The sequence below is a fragment of the Mauremys reevesii genome, linkage group 3 (assembly GCF_016161935.1).
Source record: "Mauremys reevesii isolate NIE-2019 linkage group 3, ASM1616193v1, whole genome shotgun sequence".
Classification (NCBI taxonomy): domain Eukaryota; kingdom Metazoa; phylum Chordata; order Testudines; family Geoemydidae; genus Mauremys; species Mauremys reevesii.
In genome coordinates, this window is record NC_052625.1 from 207,382,783 (window position 1) to 207,404,407 (window position 21,625).

A 21,625-nucleotide genomic window follows, 5' to 3' on the forward strand; every position below is an offset into this window, starting at 1 on the left:
TCCTGGGGCAGCCACTGTCAGAGATGGGACATGGGGCTGGATGGGCCAGGGGCCTGACCCAGCTGTGGGGGTGGGGTGGGGAGGAGAGCGGGCATCCGTGCTCCTGACTCAGCTGTGGGCGGGGCGGGAGTAGCAGGCGTCCATGCTACGGACCCAGCTGTGGGTGGGGGGGGAGGGGGAGCGGGCATCTGCGCCCCTCACCCAGCTGTGGGTGCGAGGGGAGGGCGGGGGGCAGCGGGCGTCCACACTCCTGACCCAGCTGGGGGCGTGGGGGGGGGGAGGGGAGCAGGCGTCCGCGCTCCTGACCCAGCTGGGGGCGTGGGGGGGTGGAGGGGAGCAGGCGTCCGCGCTCCTGACCCAGCTGTGGGCCTGGGGGGGGGTGGAGGGGAGCAGGCGTCCGCACTCCTGACCCAGCTGTGGGCCTGGGGAGGTGGAGGGGAGCAGGCGTCCGCGCTCCTGACCCAGCTGGGGCACTGGGGGTGCGGGAGCAGGCGTCGCGCTCCTGACCCAGCTGGGGGCGTGGGGGGGTGCGGGGAGCAGGCGTCCGCGCTCCTGACCCTGCTGGGGGCGTGGGGGGGTGGAGGGGAGCAGGCGGCCGCACTCCTGACCCAGCTGGGGGCACTGGGGGGGTGCGGGGAGCAGGCGTCCGCGCTCCTGACCCAGCTGGGGCGTGGGGGTGGAGGGGAGCCGGCGTCCGCGCTCCTGACCCAGCTGGGGGCGTGGGGTGGAGGAGGAGGCGTCCGCACTCCTGACCCAGCTGTGGGCCTGGGGTGGAGGAGCAGGCGTCCGCACTCCTGACCCAGCTGTGGGCCTGGGGTGGAGGAGCAGGCGTCCGCGCCCTGACCCAGCTGGGGGCACTGGGGGTGGAGGGGAGCAGGCGTCCGCACTCCTGACCCAGCTGTGGGCCTGGGGGGGGGGGTGGAGGGGAGCAGGCGTCCGCACTCCTGACCCAGCTGGGGGCACTGGGGAGTGCGGGAGCAGGCGTCCGCTCCTGACCCAGCTGGGGGCCTGGGGGTGGAGGGAGCAGGCGTCCGCGCTCCTGACCCAGCTGTGGGCCTGGGGTGGAGGAGCAGGCGTCCGCGCTCCTGACCCAGCTGTGGGCCTGGGGGTGTGGAGGGGAGCAGGCGTCCGCACTCCTGACCCAGCTGTGGGCCGGGGGGGGGGTGGAGGGCAGCAGGCGTCCGCACTCCTGACCCAGCTGGGAGCACTGGGGGGGTGCGGGGAGCAGGCGTCCTCACTCCTGACCCAGCTGGGGGCCTGGGGGGGGTGGAGGGGAGCAGGCGTCCGCACTCCTGACCCAGCTGGGGGCACTGGGGGGGTGCAGGGAGCAGGCGTCCGCGCTCCTGACCCAGCTGTGGGCCTGGGGGGGGGTGGAGGGCAGCAGGCGTCCGCACTCCTGACCCAGCTGGGGGCACTGGGGGGGTGCAGGGAGCAGGCGTCCGCGCTTCTAACCCAGTGGGGGCTGCTTTGTGCAGGGTCCCTGGTGGGAGTCGGAGACGTGATCTCTCAGCAGCTGGTGGAAAGAAGGGGCCTGAGTGGGCACCGCAGTGGCAGGACGCTGAAGATGATGGCCATTGGCTTCTGCTTTGTGGTGAGTGCTGCCCCCCCAGGGCCTGCTGAGAGCAGAGCAGGACACGGTGCAGCAGGCTGTGCGCACACCAGCAGGCAGAGCCGGCCTGGGGCCGGGCGTGCGAGGAGCAGGGCCCGGTGCAGCAGGCTGCGCACACCAGCAGGCAGAGCCGGCTTGGTGCCGGGTGTGCGAGGAGCAGGGCCCGGTGCAGCAGGCTGCGCACACCAGCATGCAGAGCCGGCTTGGTGCCGGGTGTGCGAGGAGCAGGGCCCGGTGCAGAAGGCCGCGCACACCAGCAGGCAGAGCTGGCCTGGGGCTGGGCGTGCAGCAGGCTGTGCGCACACCAGCAGGCAGAGCCGGCCTGGTGCGGCGTGCAGCAGGCTGCGCACACCAGCAGGCAGAGCTGGCCTGGGGCTGGGCGTGCGAGGAGCAGGGCCCGGTGCAGCAGGCCACGCACACCAGCATGCAGAGCCGGCCTGGTGCCGGGCGTGCGAGGAGCAGGGCCCGGTGCAGCAGGCCACGCACACCAGCATGCAGAGCCGGCCTGCTGCCGGGCGTGCGAGCAGGGCCGGTGCAGCAGGCGCGCACACCAGCAGGCAGAGCTGGCCTGGGGCTGGGCGTGCGAGGATCAGGGCCCGGTGCCCCAGCCTGGGCGCACACCAGCAGGCAGAGCCGGCCTGGTGCCGGGCGTGCGAGGAGCAGGGCCCGGTGCAGCAGGCTGCGCACACCAGCAGGCAGAGCCGGCCTGGGGCCGGGCGTGCGAGGAGCAGGGCCCGGTGCAGCAGGCCGTGCACACCAGCAGGCAGAGCCGGCCTGGTGCCGGGCGTGCGAGGAGCAGGGCCCGGTGCAGCAGGCCGCGCACACCAGCATGCAGAGCCGGCCTGGTGCCGGGCGTGCGAGGAGCAGGGCCTGGTGCAGCAGGCTGTGCGCACACCAGCGTGCAGAGCCGGCCTGGGGCCGGGCGTGCGAGGAGCAGGGCCTGGTGCAGCAGGCTGTGCGCACACCAGCGTGCAGAGCCGGCCTGGTGCCGGGCGTGCGAGGAGCAGGACACGGTGCAGCAGGCCGCGCACACCAGCGTGCAGAGCCGGCCTGGTGCCGGGTGTGCGAGGAGCAGGGCCCGGTGCAGCAGGCCGCGCACACCAGCGTGCAGAGCCGGCCTGGTGCTGGGCGTGCGAGGAGCAGGGCCCGGTGCAGCAGGCTGCGCACACCAGCAGGCAGAGCCGGCCTGGGGCCAGGCGTGCGAGGAGCAGGGCCCGGTGCAGCAGGCCGCGCACACCAGCGTGCAGAGCTGGCCTGGGGCCGGGCGTGCGAGGAGCAGGGCCCGGTGCAGCAGGCCGTGCACACCAGCATGCAGAGCCGGCCTGGGGCCGGGCGTGCGAGGAGCAGGGCCGGGAGCAGGCAGCAGCTGCAGAATTCTCTCCCTGGGGCTGGCAGGGCCTCCCGGCAGGCAGCCATGGGACTCTGCTATGCTGGGGGAGAGCCCAGTGTGGGGGGCATCAGCGTAGCCCCCCTCTGGGGCAGGAGGGCACTCCATCACCCCCCGCGCTCTGGCCCTAGGAGCTGCTCCCCAGCCCTGCAGTCTGCGCCGCGGTGGGTGAAGTGCTGAGTGGTGCTGGAACCGGCCAGGAGCCAATTTGATTATGTGGCACTTGGCCGCTCAGCCGCTCCCATGCCCTTGTGTTGAACAACTCCTGGCTTGAGTCCTAGCACTGAGGAGCCTGGGGGAGGGAGCAGCTCCCTGGGACGGGCCCAGCAAAGCTGGCGGGTGTGGGGCACCAGCACTCAGCTCCCCACCTGCCCCCACCAGCTGCTCCCACTCAGGCTGCAGTTCTCACTCCGGAGCTCGGCCTCTGCCCAGCCAGCGCGGGCAGACAGGCGGGTGTATCCGCGGCCTGGCACACGGCCCAGGCAGCCCTTGGGGAGCCCAGAGAAGTGACGGTTACAGCCCAGCCCAGCTGCAGTGACCCCCGTGGTTCAAGCTCTGTCCCCCCGTCTGTCCGATCTCCTTTGTCAGACTCCCGGGGTGCCCCCGACTGCTCCCCACAGCCCACACTTAACCCCCCCCCCGGCCTTTGTCCCCGAGCCGGGGGATGGGGCTCAGCCCCCTGCGGAGAGGCAGGACCACGTCTCTCTGGGTCGCTGGTCGCCAGGTGTCCGCGTCCCGGCCATGGGATCTGCCCTTGTCTTCTCGAGAGCTGCATGGAGATGGGACCTAGGCTGCCAGGCGCCATCCACACCTGTGTCTTCACCTGCCCCAGAGCCCCCAGACCTCCCACCCGCGGGGGAACAGTGCTGCACACAGGGGAAACTGAGGCTCTCCCTTGCAGCCTGTGCTACAGGGAGAGGGGCAGGGACTCAGCAGGGGGCACTGTCCTCTCCCGGTCAGTGCTGGCCTTGCCTTCCGTCTGAGAGCCCAACACACTGCAGAGGCTCCCCTGCTCCCCAGCCAGGGGCTCAGTCAGGATCAGGTGGGGAAACTGAGGCCCGGAGAAAGCTGGGGACTCTCCCAAGGCCCATCGTGGCAGGCAGTGACGGAGCCTCGGCACCCTGGCATCCAGCCCTGTCTCTCCCATTCGTGTTTGTTTCGAGAGCCCCGGGGATCTGTACTGGCTGCAGCCACCAGGGCCTGGTGCCCTCTGCAGGGTTCCTCCTCGCCCTGCTGGCTCCGAGGGAAGATGCTCCCGGTTGCACTGGGCGTCCCCCAGCCTGTGTGGTAGAGGTCTGTGCCGAGCCCTGGCTGCAGCGTGAGTTCTCAGGGTGCCTCCCTAGGCCGTCGCGGGGGCCATTGTCTCCTCGGTGCCCGCAGCTGAACAGGACTTTGCTGGCTGTCCTGGGATCTCCTGCCAGGCTGCGGAACTGCGCTGGGCCCCAGGGGCTGGATCCAGACCCTCGCTACCAGCCTGTCACTCTCACCTCCGGATCTCTGCCTGAGCTCTCAGCACCTGCCGGCTCCATTCCCAGCCACTTGCTGGCAGTGTTGCCACAGCCTCCCCCAGTCCCTGTGCCTCGGTTTCCCCTCTGCACCAGGGCAGAATGGCCTGACCCTCCTGCAGGTGCCGGGGAGGCATTTTCTGTCTGTGGGGCCTCTGTGATGCCCGTCGGGGGCGCTGGCACGGGACACGCCCCCTCCCCTGCTGTAGGGAGTGTGTGTAGGGAAGGCCCGTCCGTCCGTCTGTCTGTCTGGGGGGCACGTAGCTCAGTGCACGGCCGCTGCCTTGAACCCGTCTGAGCCCAGGAGGCGGAGTTCCAGGGACCACAGCAGGCCCCTCCTGGGCTGACCCCCTGACAGGAGCCTGGGACTGGGGTAGCGCTTTGCCCGCTGGGCTGTCTCTCCAGGCTTTGCTAGTGACAGGCAGCAAACCCCTCCAGGTGCTGTGATCACTCAGCACGGCCGCGTGTGGAGCCCCGCACCCAGCTAGATGCATGACTGCTCCCAGAGCCACTCCCGAATCACACAGAGAAAGGCACCAGCTCCGAGCCTTGTACCTCAGGTCCTGCCCTGCTCAGAAGCCTGATGAATGTGAGTGCGCGACCTGGTCCGCCCACATCTCGCTGTGGAGAGGACACACACTAGCCTTTGTAACCGAAACACTTCAAGCAAAACGCACAGTTTAAGGTAAAAGTGAAAAGCGGTTTATTAACTACAGACAGATGGTCTGTGATGATAAGTGCTCGGCACAACCAGAGAAACGAAAAGGGGAGCACACAGTCTCAGTCCGTTCTTCTTCGAGTGATTGCTCCTATCCATTCCATGTAGGTGTGCGCTCTCCGGAACATTTTTACCCTAGCAACTCCGGCGGGCCGGCTGGCGCCCCCTGGAGTGGCGCCGCCATGGCGGCGTATATATACCCCAGCCGGCCCGTCCGCTCCTCAGTTCCTTCTTCCCGCCCGTGACGGCCAGTTGGAACAGTGGAGTGCTCCCTTACCTCCACAACCCTAGTGTTTCTCCATAGTTCTAGTGTAGATAGTTTTAGTAGTTAGTTCAGTTCTTGTTGTAGTTGTATATATATTTAGTGTTAATAGTGTTAATAGTTACGGAATTAGAGGGGTTGCCCCTCTTCTTCGCTTATGCCCGGAGCACCGGGTTTCAAGCCCTGTGCGGCTTGCCAGCGGCCTATGCCGGTTAGCGACCCGCACGACTCTTGCCTCCGCTGCCTCGGAGAGTCGCACCGGCCAGATAAGTGCTCTATTTGTATAGCCTTTAAGCCTCGTACGAGGAAAGAGAGAGACTCTAGGCTGAAGCACTTACTGATGGAGTCTGCGCTCCAACCTCCGGCGCCAGCTCCAGCGGCACCGAAAACCGCCTCGACGAGCAGCGCCCGGCTGCACCGAGCGCTCCGGCACCGAGCGGCACCAAAGACCCGGCACCGCTCCCTCTCCCGGGAGGAAGCACAAGGCGCCAAGACGGCCGCCGCAAAACAGCAGCGAAGCCGCCCAGCCGCCTCCGGAAAACGGTGCAGGCTGAGGCAATGCACGCTAAGTGCACCGCACCGTTGACTCGGCGCCGCCTGGCCGTCGAGTCGGTTCTGCCCAGCTCCCGGTGCCCACCGAGGAGGAGCTGAGGATCGGCCGCCGGAGGCGTCGCGACGGCAAGAGAGCTGATCGGCGACGGGCCCGTCATATCAGCCGCGGCACCACCGTGCGGACATTCAAGTCCCTCGGCAAGCCAGCGATGGTGCGCCCCTTATCTCCGGGCGACCGTGGCGACCGCGGCTCCAGATTCCGGTCTCGATCCCGGTCTATCTCTCGGCGACGGTCACCGAGGCACCGCTCCCCATCCCGCCGAAAATCGCCATCGCGACGCCGCTCAGCGTCCCGCACGGTCGCAGTCCCGCACCGCTCTCCATCGCGGTGCGGTCCCGCGGCGCTCTAGGTCCCGTCACGGTCACCGCACCGCAGCAGGTCCGTCCAGGCACCGTGGACATCGGGACTCGCGCAGCCGTTCGAGGCGCCGCAGATCCCGCCGAGGTCCGTTCCCGCACCGCCGTCGAGCTCCGCCGCCGCCGTCGAGCTCCCGCCGCCGCTCCTTCTCGGCACCGAGATCCAGCTCCACGCCAGATCGGGCTCCCGCACCGAGATCCGCCCCGCACCATGTGCAGCACAGGTCCCGCTCGCCACTGGACCCGAGATGCCCGCACCGAACCTCGCACCGAGCATCGTCTCACGCCGGCGCTGGACGCCCGCCCAGGCGCCGCCACGGCTCCACCCTGGCCCTCCAGGAACCCTCTGTAGCCTCACCCCAAGGCAGTGCGGTGGATTTCAGAGCCGGTTCCCGGATCATGGACCCCAGTATTGGGGACATTGGGTGCCCTGGGCGCAATATGAACAGGGGCCTCCCCTGCCACCCAGGCAACCGGGCTCGGCACCATCGGTACCGGTGGCCACCGTCAGTCGAGCCCCCCCGTCCCCACCGCCGCAGGCCGCCGCCCACGGCCCTTCTTTGGGCCAGGACTCGCTCCCGCCAAATCGCCAGGGGGGTGAGCACCAACAGGAGGAGGTGCTGCCTGGCCACTCCTCATCGTCCTCTCCAGATGAGGCGGTAGCGGGGGCCTCGCCATCAGGGCCCCCGCCCATTGACCTCAGGGCACATCAGGACCTTCTCCGAAGGGTGGCAAAGGCCATTAACTTGCCCATAGAGGAGGTGCAAGAAGTCGAGGACCCGATTACGGACGTTGTGGGAGATGACGCCCCTGTCAGAGTGGCGCTCCCGTTCATTCGCACCATTCAGAAGAACAGTGCCACTATCTGGCAGTCGCCCTCCTCCGTTGCCCCCACGGCGCGAGGCGTCGAAAGGAAGTATTCCGTCCCGCCCCAGGGCTACGAATACTTGTACGTCCACCCCACCCCGGACTCGCTGGTGGTCCAATCGGTCAATGACCGCGAACGACACGGTCAACCTGCCGCTGCGCCGAAGGCGAAGGACGCCCGGCGCATGGACTTATTAGGGCGAAAAATCTATTCGGCGGGAGGCCTCCAACTCCGTATCGCCAACCAGATGGCCCTCTTATCCAGATACACTTTTAATATCTTGGGGTGCCTTGCGAAGTTCACAGAGCTAACCTCAGGAATCCCGCCTGAATTCTCAGCGCTGCTGGAGGAGGGCAAGTTAGCCTCCAGAACTCTGATCAAGGCGGCCGTGGACGCAGCAGACTCAGGGGCTCGAACGGTAGCATCCGGGGTGACGATGCGCCGCATTGCGTGGCTACAATCTTCCACCCTCCCACCTGAGGTCCAGTACACCCTCCAGGACCTCCCGTTTGACACGCAGGGGCTGTTTTCTGAGAAAACGGATGCCAGAATCCAGTCCCTAAAGGATGGGAGGGTCGCGATACGAACTCTGGGTATGCACACGCCGGCCACGCAGAGGCGTTCGTTCCGCCAGCAGCCCTACCGCCCCTTCAACCAGGCCAGGTCTCGGCCGTTTAACAACCGCCGAACGGCCCCCTTCCGCCGTGGACCGTCAGGAGGCGGGCGCAACCAGGCGCAGAACTTCGTCCAAGGCTCCGCAAGGCCAAAAGCCGGCCTTTTGACGGGACGCCCGAGGACGGCCCATCACTCTCCCCCCAGGATCCATCCCTTTTGTTTTCCAATCGCCTTGCCCGCTTCCTTCCGGCGTGGTCTGCTATAACATCGGACAGCTGGGTCCTCAGCACCATCCAGCACGGCTACCGCCTACAGTTTCTTTCGCCCCCCCCCTCCCACCCACCCTCCCCGTCCCTCATCAGGGACCCCTCTCACGAGCAAGTCCTCATACAGGAGGTGCAGGCTCTGTTGAGCGTGGGTGCTATCGAGGAGGTGCCTCCCTGCAGGCGGGGCAGGGGATTCTACTCCAGATATTTCCTCATCCCCACGGCGAAAGGAGGTCTTCCCCATCTTGGACCTCCGGGAGCTGAACAGATATCTCTGCAAGCTCAAGTTTCGGATGGTAACCTTGGGGTCCATTATCCCTTCCTTGGATCCGGGAGATTGGTTTGCCGCCTCGACATGAAGGATGCTTACTTTCATGTGGCGATTTACCCCCACAGACGCTTCCTGCGCTTCACGGTCAACGAGACCCACTACCAGTTTGCGGTGTTACCCTTCGGCCTCTCCACTGCCCGAGGGTGTTCACCAAGTGCATGGCGGTCGTGGCCGCAGCTCTCCGTCGTCGCAGAATCCACGTATACCCCTATCTCGACGACTGGCTGATCCGTGGGCGCTCTCACGAGCTAGGTGACAGCTCAGGTGTCAGAGATACTGCACCTGTTCCGGTCTCTCGGCCTCCTCGTCAATGCCGAGAAGTCCCAGTTACTGCCGACACAGCGATTGGAGTTCATAGGAGCGGTCCTCGACTCCACCTCGCCAGGGCCTGCCTCCTCGCTCGACACGAGACGATGGCCTCGCTCATTCGCACCTTGCAAGCCTTCCCTTCCACGACGGCCCGGTCCTGCCTTCGCCTGCTGGGCCACATGGCTGCGTGCACCTTTGTGACCGCGAACGCGAGGCTGAGGCTCCGTCCGTTCCAGATGTGGCTGACTTGGCCCCACCGCGACCCCCTAGATCTGGTGGTCACGGTCTCAGACCCCACTCTCCAGACGCTCACCTGGTGGCTGCATCAGGAGGTGGTCTGCGCCGGGGTTCCGTTTCGCCCCCCTCGCCCGTCGGTCACTCTGACCACAGACGCCTCGGCGCTTGGATGGGGGGCTCACATGGGAGACCTGCACACTCAGGGCCTCTGGTCGGCCCAGGAGCTCTCCCTGCACATCAACGTCAGGGAATTGAGAGCGATCCGCCTGGCTTGTCTCGCCTTTCTTGCACACCTCCGGGACCGCTGCGTAGCGGTGTACACGGACAACACGGCAGCCATGTTCTATCTGAACAAACAGGGCGGGGCCCGATCCTCCCCGCTGTGCAAGGAGGCGATGCTCCTATGGGACCTGTGTGTAACCCACTCGATTCGCCTCGGCGTTCTTTCTGCCAGGGTGCAGAACACGCTGGCCGACCGTCTCAGCCGGTCCTTCGCTTCCCACGAGTGGTCCCTTCGCCCCGACGTGGCCCACACCATCTTCCAAAGGTGGGGATTTCCCCAAATAGACCTGTTTGCCTCCAGGACCAACAGGAAGTGCCACAGGTTCTGTTCGTACCAGGGTCGGGCTCCGGACTCCATCTCCGATGCGTTCCTCATGTCCTGGACGGGTCCCCTTCTATACGCCTTCCGCTAGTCCACGAGTACTGCTCAAGCTACGGAGGGACAAGGCCAGCGTCATTCTCGTCGCTCCGGCCTGGCGAGGCAGCACTGGTATACCCTGCTCCTCGAGCTATCGATCCGGGATCCCATTCCCCTACCGTTATGGCGGATCTCATCTCCCAGGACCTCGGCAGGCTTTGTCACCCGAACCTGCAGTCGCTGCATCTTACAGCCTGGTTCCTGAGTGGTTGACCGACGCGAGAGGACCTGTTCCGGGCGGTACAGCAAGTTCTCCTTGAAAGCAGGAAACCGTCCACACGCTCTACCTACCTGGCAAAGTGGAAACGCTTTGCCCTTTGGTGCGATCAGCAAGGTCTTAACCCCTTCGTCCCGATCCAGACGGTCCTCGACTACCTCTGGTACCTGAAAGGCCAAGGTCTCGCGATCTCGTCCCTGAGGGTACACCTGGCGGCGCCGCCTTCCGGCCTGCTGTAGATGGTCGCTCCGTGTTTTCCAACCCCATGGTCGCCCGCTTCCTCAAGGGGTTGGACCGCCTCTACCCGCAAGTGCGTCCGCCGGCTCCTACGTGGGATCTGAACCTGGCTCTCACCCAGCTGATGCGCCCGCCCTTCGAGCCCATGGCCTCCTGCTCCCTCGTCCATCTCACCTGGAAGACGGCCTTCCTCGTGGCAATCACATCCGCCAGACGAGTATCCGAACTCCGCGCTGACGGCGGGTCCCCATATACCGTCTTCCACGCGACAAAGTGCAGCTTGGCCACATCCGGCCTTCCTCCCAAAGGTGGTGTCGGCCTTTCATCTTAATCAGGAGATCTTCCTCCCGGTCTTCTTTCCAAAGCCGCACGCCTCACCTCGTGAGCAGCAGCTCCACACCCTCGACGTCCGTAGGGCCCTCGCCTTTTACATTGACCGAACTAAGTCCTTCCGGCGTTCCTCCCAGCTCTTTGTCGCAATTGCGGAGCGCATGAAAGGCGAGCCTGTTTCATCTCAACGGATTTCTTCCTGGGTGACATCCTGCATACGGGCGTGCTACGAGCTTGCTCGCGTCCCCCCATGCCGACTTACCGCACACTCGACAAGAGCGCACGCCTCGTCAGCCGCCTTCCTGGCCCACGTTCCCATCCAGGACATCTGTCGAGCGGCCACCTGGTCTTCAGTCCATACCTTCGCTTCCCACTACGCGTTGGTGCAGCAGTCTAGAGACGACGCAGCCTTCGGCTCTGCGGTATTACACTCCGCCACGTCTCATTCCGACCCCACCGCCTAGGTAAGGCTTGGGAATCACCTACATGGAATGGATAGGAGCAATCACTCGAAGAAGAAAAGACGGTTACTCACCTGTAGTAACTGGTGTTCTTCGAGATGTGTTGCTCCTATCCATTCCAAACCCGCCCTCCTTCCCCACTGTCGGAATAGCCGGCAAGAAGGAACTGAGGAGCGGACGGGCCGGCTGGGGTATATATACGCCGCCATGGCGGCGCCACTCCAGGGGGCGCCAGCCGGCCCGCCGGAGTTGCTAGGGTAAAAATGTTCCGGAGAGCCGTGCACGCGCGGCGCGCACACCTACATGGAATGGATAGGAGCAACACATCTCGAAGAACACCAGTTACTACAGGTGAGTAACCGTCTTTTCTCTCACTTCCCTGGCTGCTGCAGCTCTCGATACGCAGGCTTCCCTGTAAGCCTGGGACCAGGCTCCTCAGCTGAAGTCTTTGCTCAGTGTTCGTGTTGCTTCCCCCATAGGCAGGGGAGGAGAGAGGCCAGGACACGATCCCACTGTCCCTTATTTCATACCCTCAGTCCGTGTGCCTGGAAAACACTAGCCCAGCCATGTCCTGCTGGGCTTTGCGGAGTCATGGCGTTGAGCATCCCCCATTGGGCGATGCCTGGGCAGCTCTCTTACAGCATTGTAAATCCCTTGCTGATTGATGGGTGACAGACCCCTTCCGGAGGGGGATCACCTCTTGTGTCGTCACAGCGCAGTTCAGTAACAGCCCTGCAGCGAATCTCATAACGTCACACACGCGAGCGATAGACCAGCGGGTTCAGCAGATCATGGCCTGCTTTGTATGAAATACAATTCTATGCCGAGGATGAATATGGGGGTTCCAGGGTGCTGCTTTGAGGTACAGAGCGCCAGACCCGCTTTCTCCTGCAGGGCCCTGTGGTGGGAGGCTGGTACCAGCTCCTGGATCGACTTCTCCCGGGAACCACCAAGATGGTGGCGTTGAAGAAGATGGCGCTGGATCAGGTCTGTAAAGGAAGCGTTTCTGGGGGAGGACTGAGGGGAGTGGGTGCGCGGGGTTGGGGGATGGGGGGAGGTGAGTGCCCAAGAGGGAATGGGGGGTGGGGCTGTGAGAGGTGGGTGCCCAGGAGGTGGGTGAGGGATGGGGCTGCAGGAGATGGGTGCCCGTGGGGAGGGGGTACATCTGTGCCCTCGCAGCCATGTGCATTTGCATCTGCATTTCCTGGGCTGGGGCCTGCCTGCGCTCCAGGCCACGTAGCACACGCCCAGGCTCCAGCACTGCCTCGGGCTCCCCCCCGCCAGGCTCCCCTGCCCACGGCCAGTGCCAGCCAAAGGAAGGTGTCTCCCAGGCTGTACACCCCCCGCGAGCCCTGGCCGTTGGCTGCCCCATGGACAGTGGGTCCCAGCATGCATTGTTCCATGCTCAGAGCAGCCCCCTGCATTGCACGCTGGGGCTGGGGTCTCCTGGGGCAGTTCTGCAGCAGAGATGGGGGCAGGCTGGGCTGGAGCCCTGCAAGGAGCTGCATTTGGGCAAAGGGGGGCAGCCCCTCACCTCCCCCCCGAGCTCAGGCCAGGCTGAGCCACGGGTTCGCAGTGGAGTGGGTCCAGCCTGGGTGCAGAGAGCTGGCCGGCGGGCTGCAGGGCACTCACTGCGGGCTCCCTTTCAGGGGGGGTTTGCACCTTGCTTCCTGGGCTGTTTCTTGGCCATCGCCGGGGCACTCAACGGCCTGTCCGCCGAGGAGAACTGGGCCAAGATCCGACGGGTGAGTCCAGAGCTGTGCCGGGGGCAATACAGCCCCTGGGAACTGCAGCTTGTGCTCACCACTTCCTGTCCCAAGCTGCGGGGTGCTGCCTGGCGGGAGCCCTGGGGGAGTCACTGGGGGACAGGGGGGAGGGGGTGTTACTGGAGCCCCGTGGCGGGACCCCTGGGGGAGTCGCTGGGGGACGGGGGGAGCAGGGGGGAGGGGGCGTTACTGGGGCTGCCCGGAGGGAGCCCTGGGGGAATCACTGGGGGGCGGGGTAGCAGGGGGGAGGGGACGTTACTGGAGCCCCTGGCGGGAGCCCTGGGAAAGTCACTGGGGGACAGGGGGAAGGGGGGAGGGGGCGTTACTGGAGGGGCCCAGCAGGATCCCCATGAGCCTCTGCCCTGGCTATCACCGGCCCCCGGGTGTCTGCCAGGTCCCCAGGAGGGGGTGGGCTGGGGCCCGGGGCCCGTAGATGGGCAGTGCCCTGGAGCCCAGGTGTGCCGCCCTCCCGCTCCGACCCTGCTCCCCAAGGCCCAGCCGGAGTCGGGGTCTCCAGTGGGGGAGGGTGGGCTGGGCTGGGCTGGGTTGGGGAGGAGCAGCCCACACGGGACGTGTCTCTGTCTCCCTGGTGCTGGGGCGCGACGCAGGCGCCTGCTCTGGGCTCTGGCGCCAGGAGGGCCCATGTGGCACCAGGGTGCCAGGGCCCCGTCTGCTGGGGGGAGGAGGGGACCTGTCTGCGTTGGCAGTTCCCTAAAGCCGTTAGCAGGTGGCTCGTCTCCACCGTGGTCTGAGACCAACGCAAGCGGCTGAGTCAGCAAGTGCCGAGTGTGAATCACCCGGCGAGCCGGTGCCCTGGCCCTCCCCCAGCGCCCTGCGCCGCTCCCCGGCTGTGAGTCAGTGCGCTCCCCGCTCTGGCACCGGCACAGCCCAGTCCCTGCCATGAGTCACCACAGCTGGGAGCGGGGCCAGCCCGGCCGGGGAGGGGCTGCTCCCCCAGCTTGGCAGCGTGCGCTGGCTCTGCCCAGGGCTGCCAGGCCCTCTGCAGTGAGACTCTGCCCGGGCTGCTTCCTCCTTCAGGAGCAAATGCTTCTTGCTGCTCCAGGGGCACCAGGCCACGTGCCTGCTGCTTGCCCTGGGTCCCAGGCACAGAGCCCCATCCCTCCTCTGCAGGCGATGGGGGGGCTGCTGAGTGAGGCTGGAGGGGTTCGGGGGGACCCCTCTCCCCCCCCCCAGCACTCCCAGGCTGGGCTCTGAGCCTGCAGCCCCTGCTCCTGCTGCCTGGCGCATTCCCTCAGCTGCCTGCCCCGTGCCCAGTGCTGTGAGCGTGCCTGGGTGCAGAGGGGGCTTGGCCAGGGGGGTCCATCCCTAAACTGCCTCCCTTGCCCCAGGGATCACCCTGTCCTGCCCCTCCCTGACGCCGTGCTGTGCCCCATGTGATGAAGTGGGGATGTTCTTAATGTTCTTGTGGACTCGCAGGCCTGGGTGCCCTCAGCTCCCCACGATCTCCAGGAAGAACCCCTAGTGTGCCAGCCCTTCTCTGGGGCACCACCTCTCTGCCAGGGTCGAGCCGCAGACTCCTCTGCCCCTGAGACTGCTCCCTGCAGTTACCATAACCGTCCTTCTCGCTGGTCACACACTCCCAGGGGTTAAGCGTAGCTCCTCCGCCCCCCGAAACCGCTCCTCTTTGAGCCTTCAGCTCACCTGGTCCTCGTCAATCCCCCTTCGTTTTACTGCTCCCCAGTCACTTACTGCAGGAAGCGCCAGCCACGGGGTGCAGTCATCCCACTTCTGGCACCAGTTCTCACGGAGTCCCCGGGCGACGCTCTGGAACTGCTCCCTACGAAGCCAGGCAGGACTCTGGGGAGCCTCCTCTCTGTGAGCAGCCTGTCTGCAGGGCGAGAAGCTCCCACGGCTTCACCTTCCTGGGTCTGACTTCGGAGCATTCAGCATCCCCTTCTCATACCATTCGCTTCCCACAGCGATTCCGCCAGGCAGGGCTCCTGGGGAAGCCAGAGGGCCCTGCACCCCAACTCCACAGCCAGACGTGACTCTCAGCCAGCCAGTAACACAGAAGGTTTATTAGAGAACAGGAACACAGTCCAAAAGAGACCTTGTGGGTACAGAAACCGGACCCCTAAGTCAGGTCCATTTTGGGGCCAGGGAGGCCAGAGCCCCATCTGGGCCCCCCTCCATTTCACACTAGGGCTTCTTCCTGGAAACCGTGGGGAGCTGAGAGCACCCAGGGCTGCGAGTCCACGCCAGCATTAAGCACATCCCCGCTTCGGCACACCCCGCAGCACCCCGGCCTTTGGTAGCCATGGGCCAGGGCAAGCTTCCCGGTGTGTGTCGGAGCTGGCGGGCCCCTGGCTGCCACGGCCACAGCTGCTCCCTGGATGGGCCCCCGTGGGCATCCGCCTGGGCTGCTGGCCTGGCAGGGCTGAGCCGATGTGCCCAGCCGGGGCACAGCCTGATGCTGGCTAGCGCTGGGCGGGTCCCTGGTGTGGACGCTCCAGAGCCGGCGTGGGGCCACGTGAGCCTGGCGTGGCCCGGCGAGGGGCGGGGGGTGGGGGGTGGGAGGCTGATCCGCGCCCGCACACCGGGCTATAAATAACCTGACAAAAATACACTCCAAGCCCAGCCAGAAAAGCGACAGTGGAACCTCCCCCCCGCCCCCGGATGACATCAGCAGCTTCGAGCTCCACAGCCATCGCGTCTCCTTGAGCCCGCGCCAAAGGTCGCCCCAGAGCGCATGGGCACCAGGCCAGGGGAGTGGGCGTGCCCAGGCCGGGGGGAGTAGGGTGTGCCCAGCCCACGTGCCCAGGCCAGGGGAGTGGGCGTGCCCAGGCCAGGGGAGTGGATGTGCCCAGCCCACGTGCCCAGGCCAGGGGAGTGGATGTGCCCAGGCCAGGGGAGTGGACGTGCCCAGCCCACGTGCCCAGGCCGGGGGGAGTAGGGTGTGCCCAGCCCACGTGCCCAGGCCAGGGGAGTGGGCGTGCCCAGGCCAGGGGAGTGGACGTGCCCAGGCCAGGGGAGTGGACGTGCCCAGCCCGCGTGCCCAGGCCAGGGGAGTGGACGTGCCCAGCCCACGGGCCCAGGCCAGGGGAGTGGACGTGCCCAGGCCAGGGGAGTGGACGTGCCCGGCCCGCGTGCCCAGGCCAGGGGAGTGGACGTGCCCAGCCCGCGTGCCCAGGCCAGGGGAGTGGACGTGCCCAGGCCAGGGGAGTGGACGTGCCCAGCCCACGTGCCCAGGCCAGGGGAGTGGACGTGCCCAGCCCACGTGCCCAGGCCAGGGGAGTGGACGTGCCCAGCCCGCGTGCCCAGGCCAGGGGAGTGGACGTGCCCAGGCCAGGGGAATGGACGTGCCCAGGCCAGGGGAGTGGACGTGCCCGGCCCGCGTGCCCAGGCCAGGGGAGTGGATGTGCCCAGCCCGCGTGCCCAGGCCAGGGGAGTGGACGTGCCCAGGCCAGGGGAGTGGACGTGCCCAGGCCAGGGGAGTGGCCATGCCCGGCCCGCGTGCCCAGGCCAGGGGAGTGGACGTGCCCAGGCCAGGGGAGTGGACGTGCCCGGCCCGCGTGCCCAGGCCAGGGGAGTGGACGTGCCCAGGCCAGGGGAGTGGACGTGCCCGGCCCGCGTGCCCAGGACAGGGGAGTGGCTGTGCCCAGGCCAGGGGAGTGGACGTGCCCGGCCCGCGTGCCCAGGCCAGGGGAGTGGCCATGCCCGGCCCATGCCCCCTGATGGCTGCCTGGGCCGGCCTTGCGAATAACTGCCCTTGTTCACTCCCCACAGGATTACCCGGACGCGCTGCTCACCAACTATTACGTAAGTGCAGGTGCTGCACCAGCGCCGCGAGCTGGTTCCCCAGGTGCTCCAGGGCCGGTCCTGCAGGCTGGGGCCTTCCCTCTGCCCCACACCCACGCTTGTCTAATGAGCTGGCCGAGCATCTCCTCCTGGAGCCCATCCCACTGTCTGCATGGCCGTGCCCCACACCAGGGCCTTGCCAACCGGCCAGCCAGCGCTCCTGCCCCACGGGACTGCCCAGGAGCCCCTGTCTCCTGTGGGGCCGGGGCTGCCCAGGGCTCGCCCTCCCCCCATTATGTATTTACCCACCAGGAATTTGGGTGAATTTTTCTTAGCCAAGTATCCCAACCCCTGTGGGTGCCCGCAGTGCCGGGGGCGCGGGCTGGGGGGTGTGCTGGGGGGAGGGGCTGAGGCCGGGCATCCGGCTGGCAGCCCTGCTGCAGGGTCCCCATTGGCATGTGCCTAAGTGCCCCCCCCCGCCCTGTCTTCTCTCTTTCAGCTCTGGCCAGCTGTGCAGATTGCCAACTTCTACTTCATCCCCCTGAACCACAGGTCAGGCCCCTGCCCTGCCCCCGCCTACCCCCCACCCCCTGGGGTGCCCCAGCGCCCCCCCCCCCTGCCCCCTGCCTGTGCCATGGCTCCCATCTGCCCCAACATCCCTGCCCCTGCCGGCCCTGGTTCCCCCACCCCCACCTGCCCCCTGGAGTGCCCCAGCCCCCCCCCACCCTGCCCCCTGCCTGTGCCATGGCTCCCATCTGCCCCAACATCCCTGCCCCTGCCTGCCCTGGTTCCCCACCCCACCTGCTCCTTACCCCTGGGGTGCCCCAGCGCCCCACCCTGCCCCCTCCCTGTGCCATGGCTCCCATCTGCCCCAACATCCCTGCCCCTGCCTGCCCTGCTCCTCCTGCCCTGGTTCCCCACCCCCACCTGCCCCTGGGGTGCCCCAGCGCCCCACCCTGCCCCTGCCTGTGCCATGGCTCCCATCTGCCCCAACATCCCTGCCCCTCCCTGCCCTGGTTCCCCACCCCACCTGCCCCTGGGGTGCCCCAGCGCCCCCACCCTGCCCCCTGCCTGTGCCATGGCTCCCATCTGCCCCTCCAGCCCTGCCCCGGCCTGCCCTGGTTCCCCCACCCCCACCTGCTCCTTACCCCCTGGGGTGCCCCAGCGCCCCACCCTGCCCCTCCCTGTGCCATGGCTCCCATCTGCCCCAACATCCCTGCCCCTGCCTGCCCTGGTTCCCCCACCCCACCTGCTCCTTACCCTGGGGTGCCCGGCGCCCCACCCTGCCCCCTCCCTGTGCCATGGCTCCCATCTGCCCCAACATCCCTGCCCCTCCTGCCCTGGTTCCCCACCCCACCTGCCCCTGGGGTGCCCCAGCGCCCCACCCTGCCCCCTGCCTGTGCCATGGCTCCCATCTGCCCCAACATCCCTGCCTGCCCCCCCACCCTGCCTCCACTTGCCCCAGCCCAGGGAGGCTGTGCGCTAGGGGACAGCGGGGGCCGGGACACCGAGTGGGGTGTGCAGCTTGGGGTTTCCCCTGCTGGGGCGACAGCTGCTGCCCAGGGAGGAAGAGGCCTGGCCAGGAGCCTCCAGGTAGCCCAGCCCCTCGCTGTCTCCCCCGGAGCGCAGGGCCCAGCTCCGCCCCAGGCTAATGGGAGCCACAAGGCAGCCTGGCCTGAGGCCTGGGGGCTGCCCAGCAAGGGGCAGAGCCTCGCCTGGCAGCTGCCCCATGTGTGCGTCAGGCCCAGCCCATCGCCGACCCGGCTCCCGCCTCTAGGATCTGGGGGTCATAGTGGACCACAAGCTAAATATGAGCCAACAGTGTGATGCTGTTGTGAAAAAAGCAAACGTGATTCTGGGCTGCACTAAGAGGTGTGTTGTGAGCAAGACACGAGCAGTCATTCTTCTGCTCTACTCTGCGCTGGTCAGGCCTCGGCTGGAGTCTTGTGTCCAGTTCTGGGCACCACATTTCAAGAAAGGTGGAGAAATTGGAGAGGGTCCAGAGAAGAGCAACAAGGATGATTAAAGGTCTAGAGAACATGACCTAGGAAGGAGGCTGAAAGAATTGGGTTTGTTTAGTTTGGAAAAGAGAAGCCTGAGAGGGGACATGAGAGCAGTTTTCAGGTATCTAAAAGGGTGTTATAAGGAGGAGGGAGAAACCGTGTTCACCTTCGCCTCTGAGGACAGGACAAGAAGCAATGGGCTTAAACTGCAGCAAGGGAGGTTTAGGTTGGACATTAGGAAAAAGTTCCTAGCTGTCAGGATGGTTAAGCCCTGGAATAAATTGCCGAGGGAGGTTGTGGAATCTCCATCTCTGGAGATATTTACGGGTAGGTTAGATAAATGTCTATCCGGGATGGTCGAGACCAGTGGTCCCCAACCTTTTTGAGCCATGGAGGACCGTGGCGGCTGATGAGCATCCGCCGAAATGCCGCCGACAAGCAGCGTCATCCAGAGGTGTCGCCGCTGAAATTCGGCGGCATTTGGGCGGATGCTCGTCTGCCAGCCAGTACGCAGGCGCCATGGCGCCCACAGGCACCATGTACTCTAGACAGTATTTGGTCCTGCCATGAGGGCAGGGGACTGGACTCGATGACCTCTCGAGGTCCCTTCCAGCCCTACAATCTGTGAATCTCTGTCCCAGGCTGGCTGTCGTGCAGGTGGTGGCTGTCGTCTGGAATTCCTACCTGTCCTGGAAGGCGAACCAGCTGTGAGGCCATGGGGCCGGCACCCCTCCCATCCCCCCACCCAGCCTTCCCCCCATGCCGCACCCTCCTCTGTGACTGCCATAGTGAATGGCCATGGAGACAGCCCCCATTCTCTTCCCCCCAATGCCACACATTCCCCTGTGACTGCCATAGAGAATGGCTGTGGGGCTGGCCCCCCTTCCTGTGCCCCCACCCAGCTACAGGGCCCCCCCATCCACCCCCTCTGTGACTGCCATAGAGAATGGCCGTGGGGCCGGCCCCCCCTTCCTGTGCCCCCCACCCAGCTACAGGGCCCCCCATGCCACCCCCTCTGCGACTGCCATAGTGAATGGCCATGGAGACCGCCCCCAGTCTCGTCCCCCCCAGGCCACACATTCCCCTGTGACTGCCATAGAGAATGGCTGTGGGGCTGGCCCCCCCTTCCTGTGCCCCCCACCCAGCCACAGGGCCCCCCATGCCACCCCCTCTGTGACTGCCATAGAGAATGGCTATGGGGCTGGCCCCTTCCTGTGCCCCCACCCAGCCACAGGGCCCCATGCCACCCCTCTGTGACTGCCATAGCGAATGGCTGTGGGGCCGGCCCCCTTTCCTGTGCCCCCACCCAGCCGCAGGACCCCATCCACCCCCTCTGTGACTGCCATAGCGACTGGCTGTGGGGCCAGCCCCCTTTCCTGTGCCCCCACCCAGCCACAGGACCCCCCCATGCCACCCCCTCGGTGACTGCCATAGCAAATGGCTGTGGGGCCAGCCCCCCTTTCCTGTGCCCCCCACCCAGCCGCAGGACCCCCCATGCCACACCCTGTGGGGCCGGCCCAGCAGTGGCTCTTGGGGGCGCTCCAGGGGGCCACATCACACAGCAACTCTCAAACTGACCCCCTGGGCAGCCTCAGCAAAGGAAGCGCTGGCACGTGGTGCTGGGAGGTCCGAGCTGCACCCCACGGCTGTGCCCAGCACAGGGGGAGATTGATTCCTGCCTCACGGCTGTCCCCAGAGTGGCTGAGCTGCGCCCCATGGTGGTCCCTGGTGCCGGGGTAGACCGAGCCGTGCCCCAGGGATGCCCGTGGTGCTGGGGGCGATGGAGCCACTCCCCTGGCTGGAGAACCCCTGCCCCAACGGGCCCCCTGAGCCATCGCCCTGGAGCCCAGGCAAGGAACTGGAGAAATAAACTCAGTGACTGGCCTTGCCGTGGCCCTGCTGTTGGGGTGGGGCTGGGGCTGGGGGCGCCTTGCTCCAGGGGCTGGGACAGGGTCTGCAGGAGCCGAGGGCAGCCGGCAGGAGCTGCTCCCCGGGATCCAGGCTCGGCACCGGCAGGGCCCATGGTCATAACCTGCTGCACTGGCAGGGCCGACGGGACGCAGCTTCCTGCAGCGCCTGCTCCTCACGGGACTGTGGGGCAGCCAGGGCCAGCGCACAGAGCACCCGCCTGGCAATGCCACCTGTGCGTGGGCAGCACTGACCCAAGGGGTTTCCAGCCAGCCCCCTCGGCTCTGAGCTCTGGGACCCTCCCGGGCTCCAGCTCGCACCCAAGCATCTGTCCCGCAGAGAAGCAGCCTGAGCCCGGGCTGTGAATTCAGTGTGGACATAGCCTGGGTCTCTTTGGGCTTGGGGATCTCACATTGCAGCCTGGGTCGCTGTGCCAGCCTTGCCAGCCCAGGCCCCAGCCCCACGTCCGCACTGCCATTGCTAGCCGTGCTGGTGCCATTGGTACCAGTCCCTGCTGCACTCAGCCTGTCTGCACTGGGGCCAGCCTCACCATGTGAGAGCTACGCCCCCCCCAAAGTCTCGGACAGGGGCAGGGGATGTGCAAAGCACATCCCTGCTTGGTGCCTCAGTTTCCCCCGAAGTATGGCTGCTGATGCTAAGCTGGAGCAGCCCTGGGCAGTGCCTGCATGGGCTGGGGCTGCACTCAGGCCCCTCCACTCTGGGCAGAGTGAGCGCGTTAACTCACCGGGATGTCAGTGTGTGGGTCAGGCTGCAGAGTCACTTCTGGGGCAGCTGGTGGCATTGGCTGCATCCCGGCAGGAGGTGGGCACGACGGGTGGGGTGGTGAGTGTGGGGCCCAGCCACTGCCAACACTGCAGCAGGAACGTTACCTCCCTGCCCTGCCAGCTCCCAGGGGCAACGGACAGCTGTCCCGGATCCCCGGGCCTGGTGCTCTCGCACGGCTCTGGCCCAGTCAGCCCCAGCAGGGTCAGAAACTCACTGGGGTCAGCCCCTTGGCTTCCCCACCTCCCGTGACCAAACCTCAGAGCCTTCAGCACCCCTGGGTCACGCCTCGAGCTGAGTCCCCCCGAGCTGGACACGAGGGAGACTTGTCCGCCCAGAAGGAGCAATGCACCCCCACATTCTTACCCTGCAGTGACCCCCAGCC

General features: G+C 66.5%; 1 protein-coding gene across 2 annotated transcripts in view; it reads left to right on the forward strand.

The window, feature by feature from the left end:
• MPV17 (mitochondrial inner membrane protein MPV17) overlaps positions 1 to 19,765 on the forward strand; it is a 46,642-nt gene extending 26,877 nt beyond the window's left edge. For both annotated transcript variants that reach the window (XM_039532758.1, XM_039532759.1), the window contains exons 3-8: positions 1,476 to 1,591; positions 11,916 to 12,008; positions 12,671 to 12,766; positions 16,535 to 16,567; positions 17,046 to 17,098; positions 19,191 to 19,765. In XM_039532758.1, the coding sequence (XP_039388692.1) occupies positions 1,476 to 1,591; positions 11,916 to 12,008; positions 12,671 to 12,766; positions 16,535 to 16,567; positions 17,046 to 17,098; positions 19,191 to 19,260 (461 nt within the window). In that variant the 3' untranslated portion in view covers positions 19,261 to 19,765. The remainder of the gene's footprint in view (positions 1 to 1,475; positions 1,592 to 11,915; positions 12,009 to 12,670; positions 12,767 to 16,534; positions 16,568 to 17,045; positions 17,099 to 19,190) is intronic.
• The last annotated feature ends 1,860 nt before the right edge of the window (positions 19,766 to 21,625 follow it).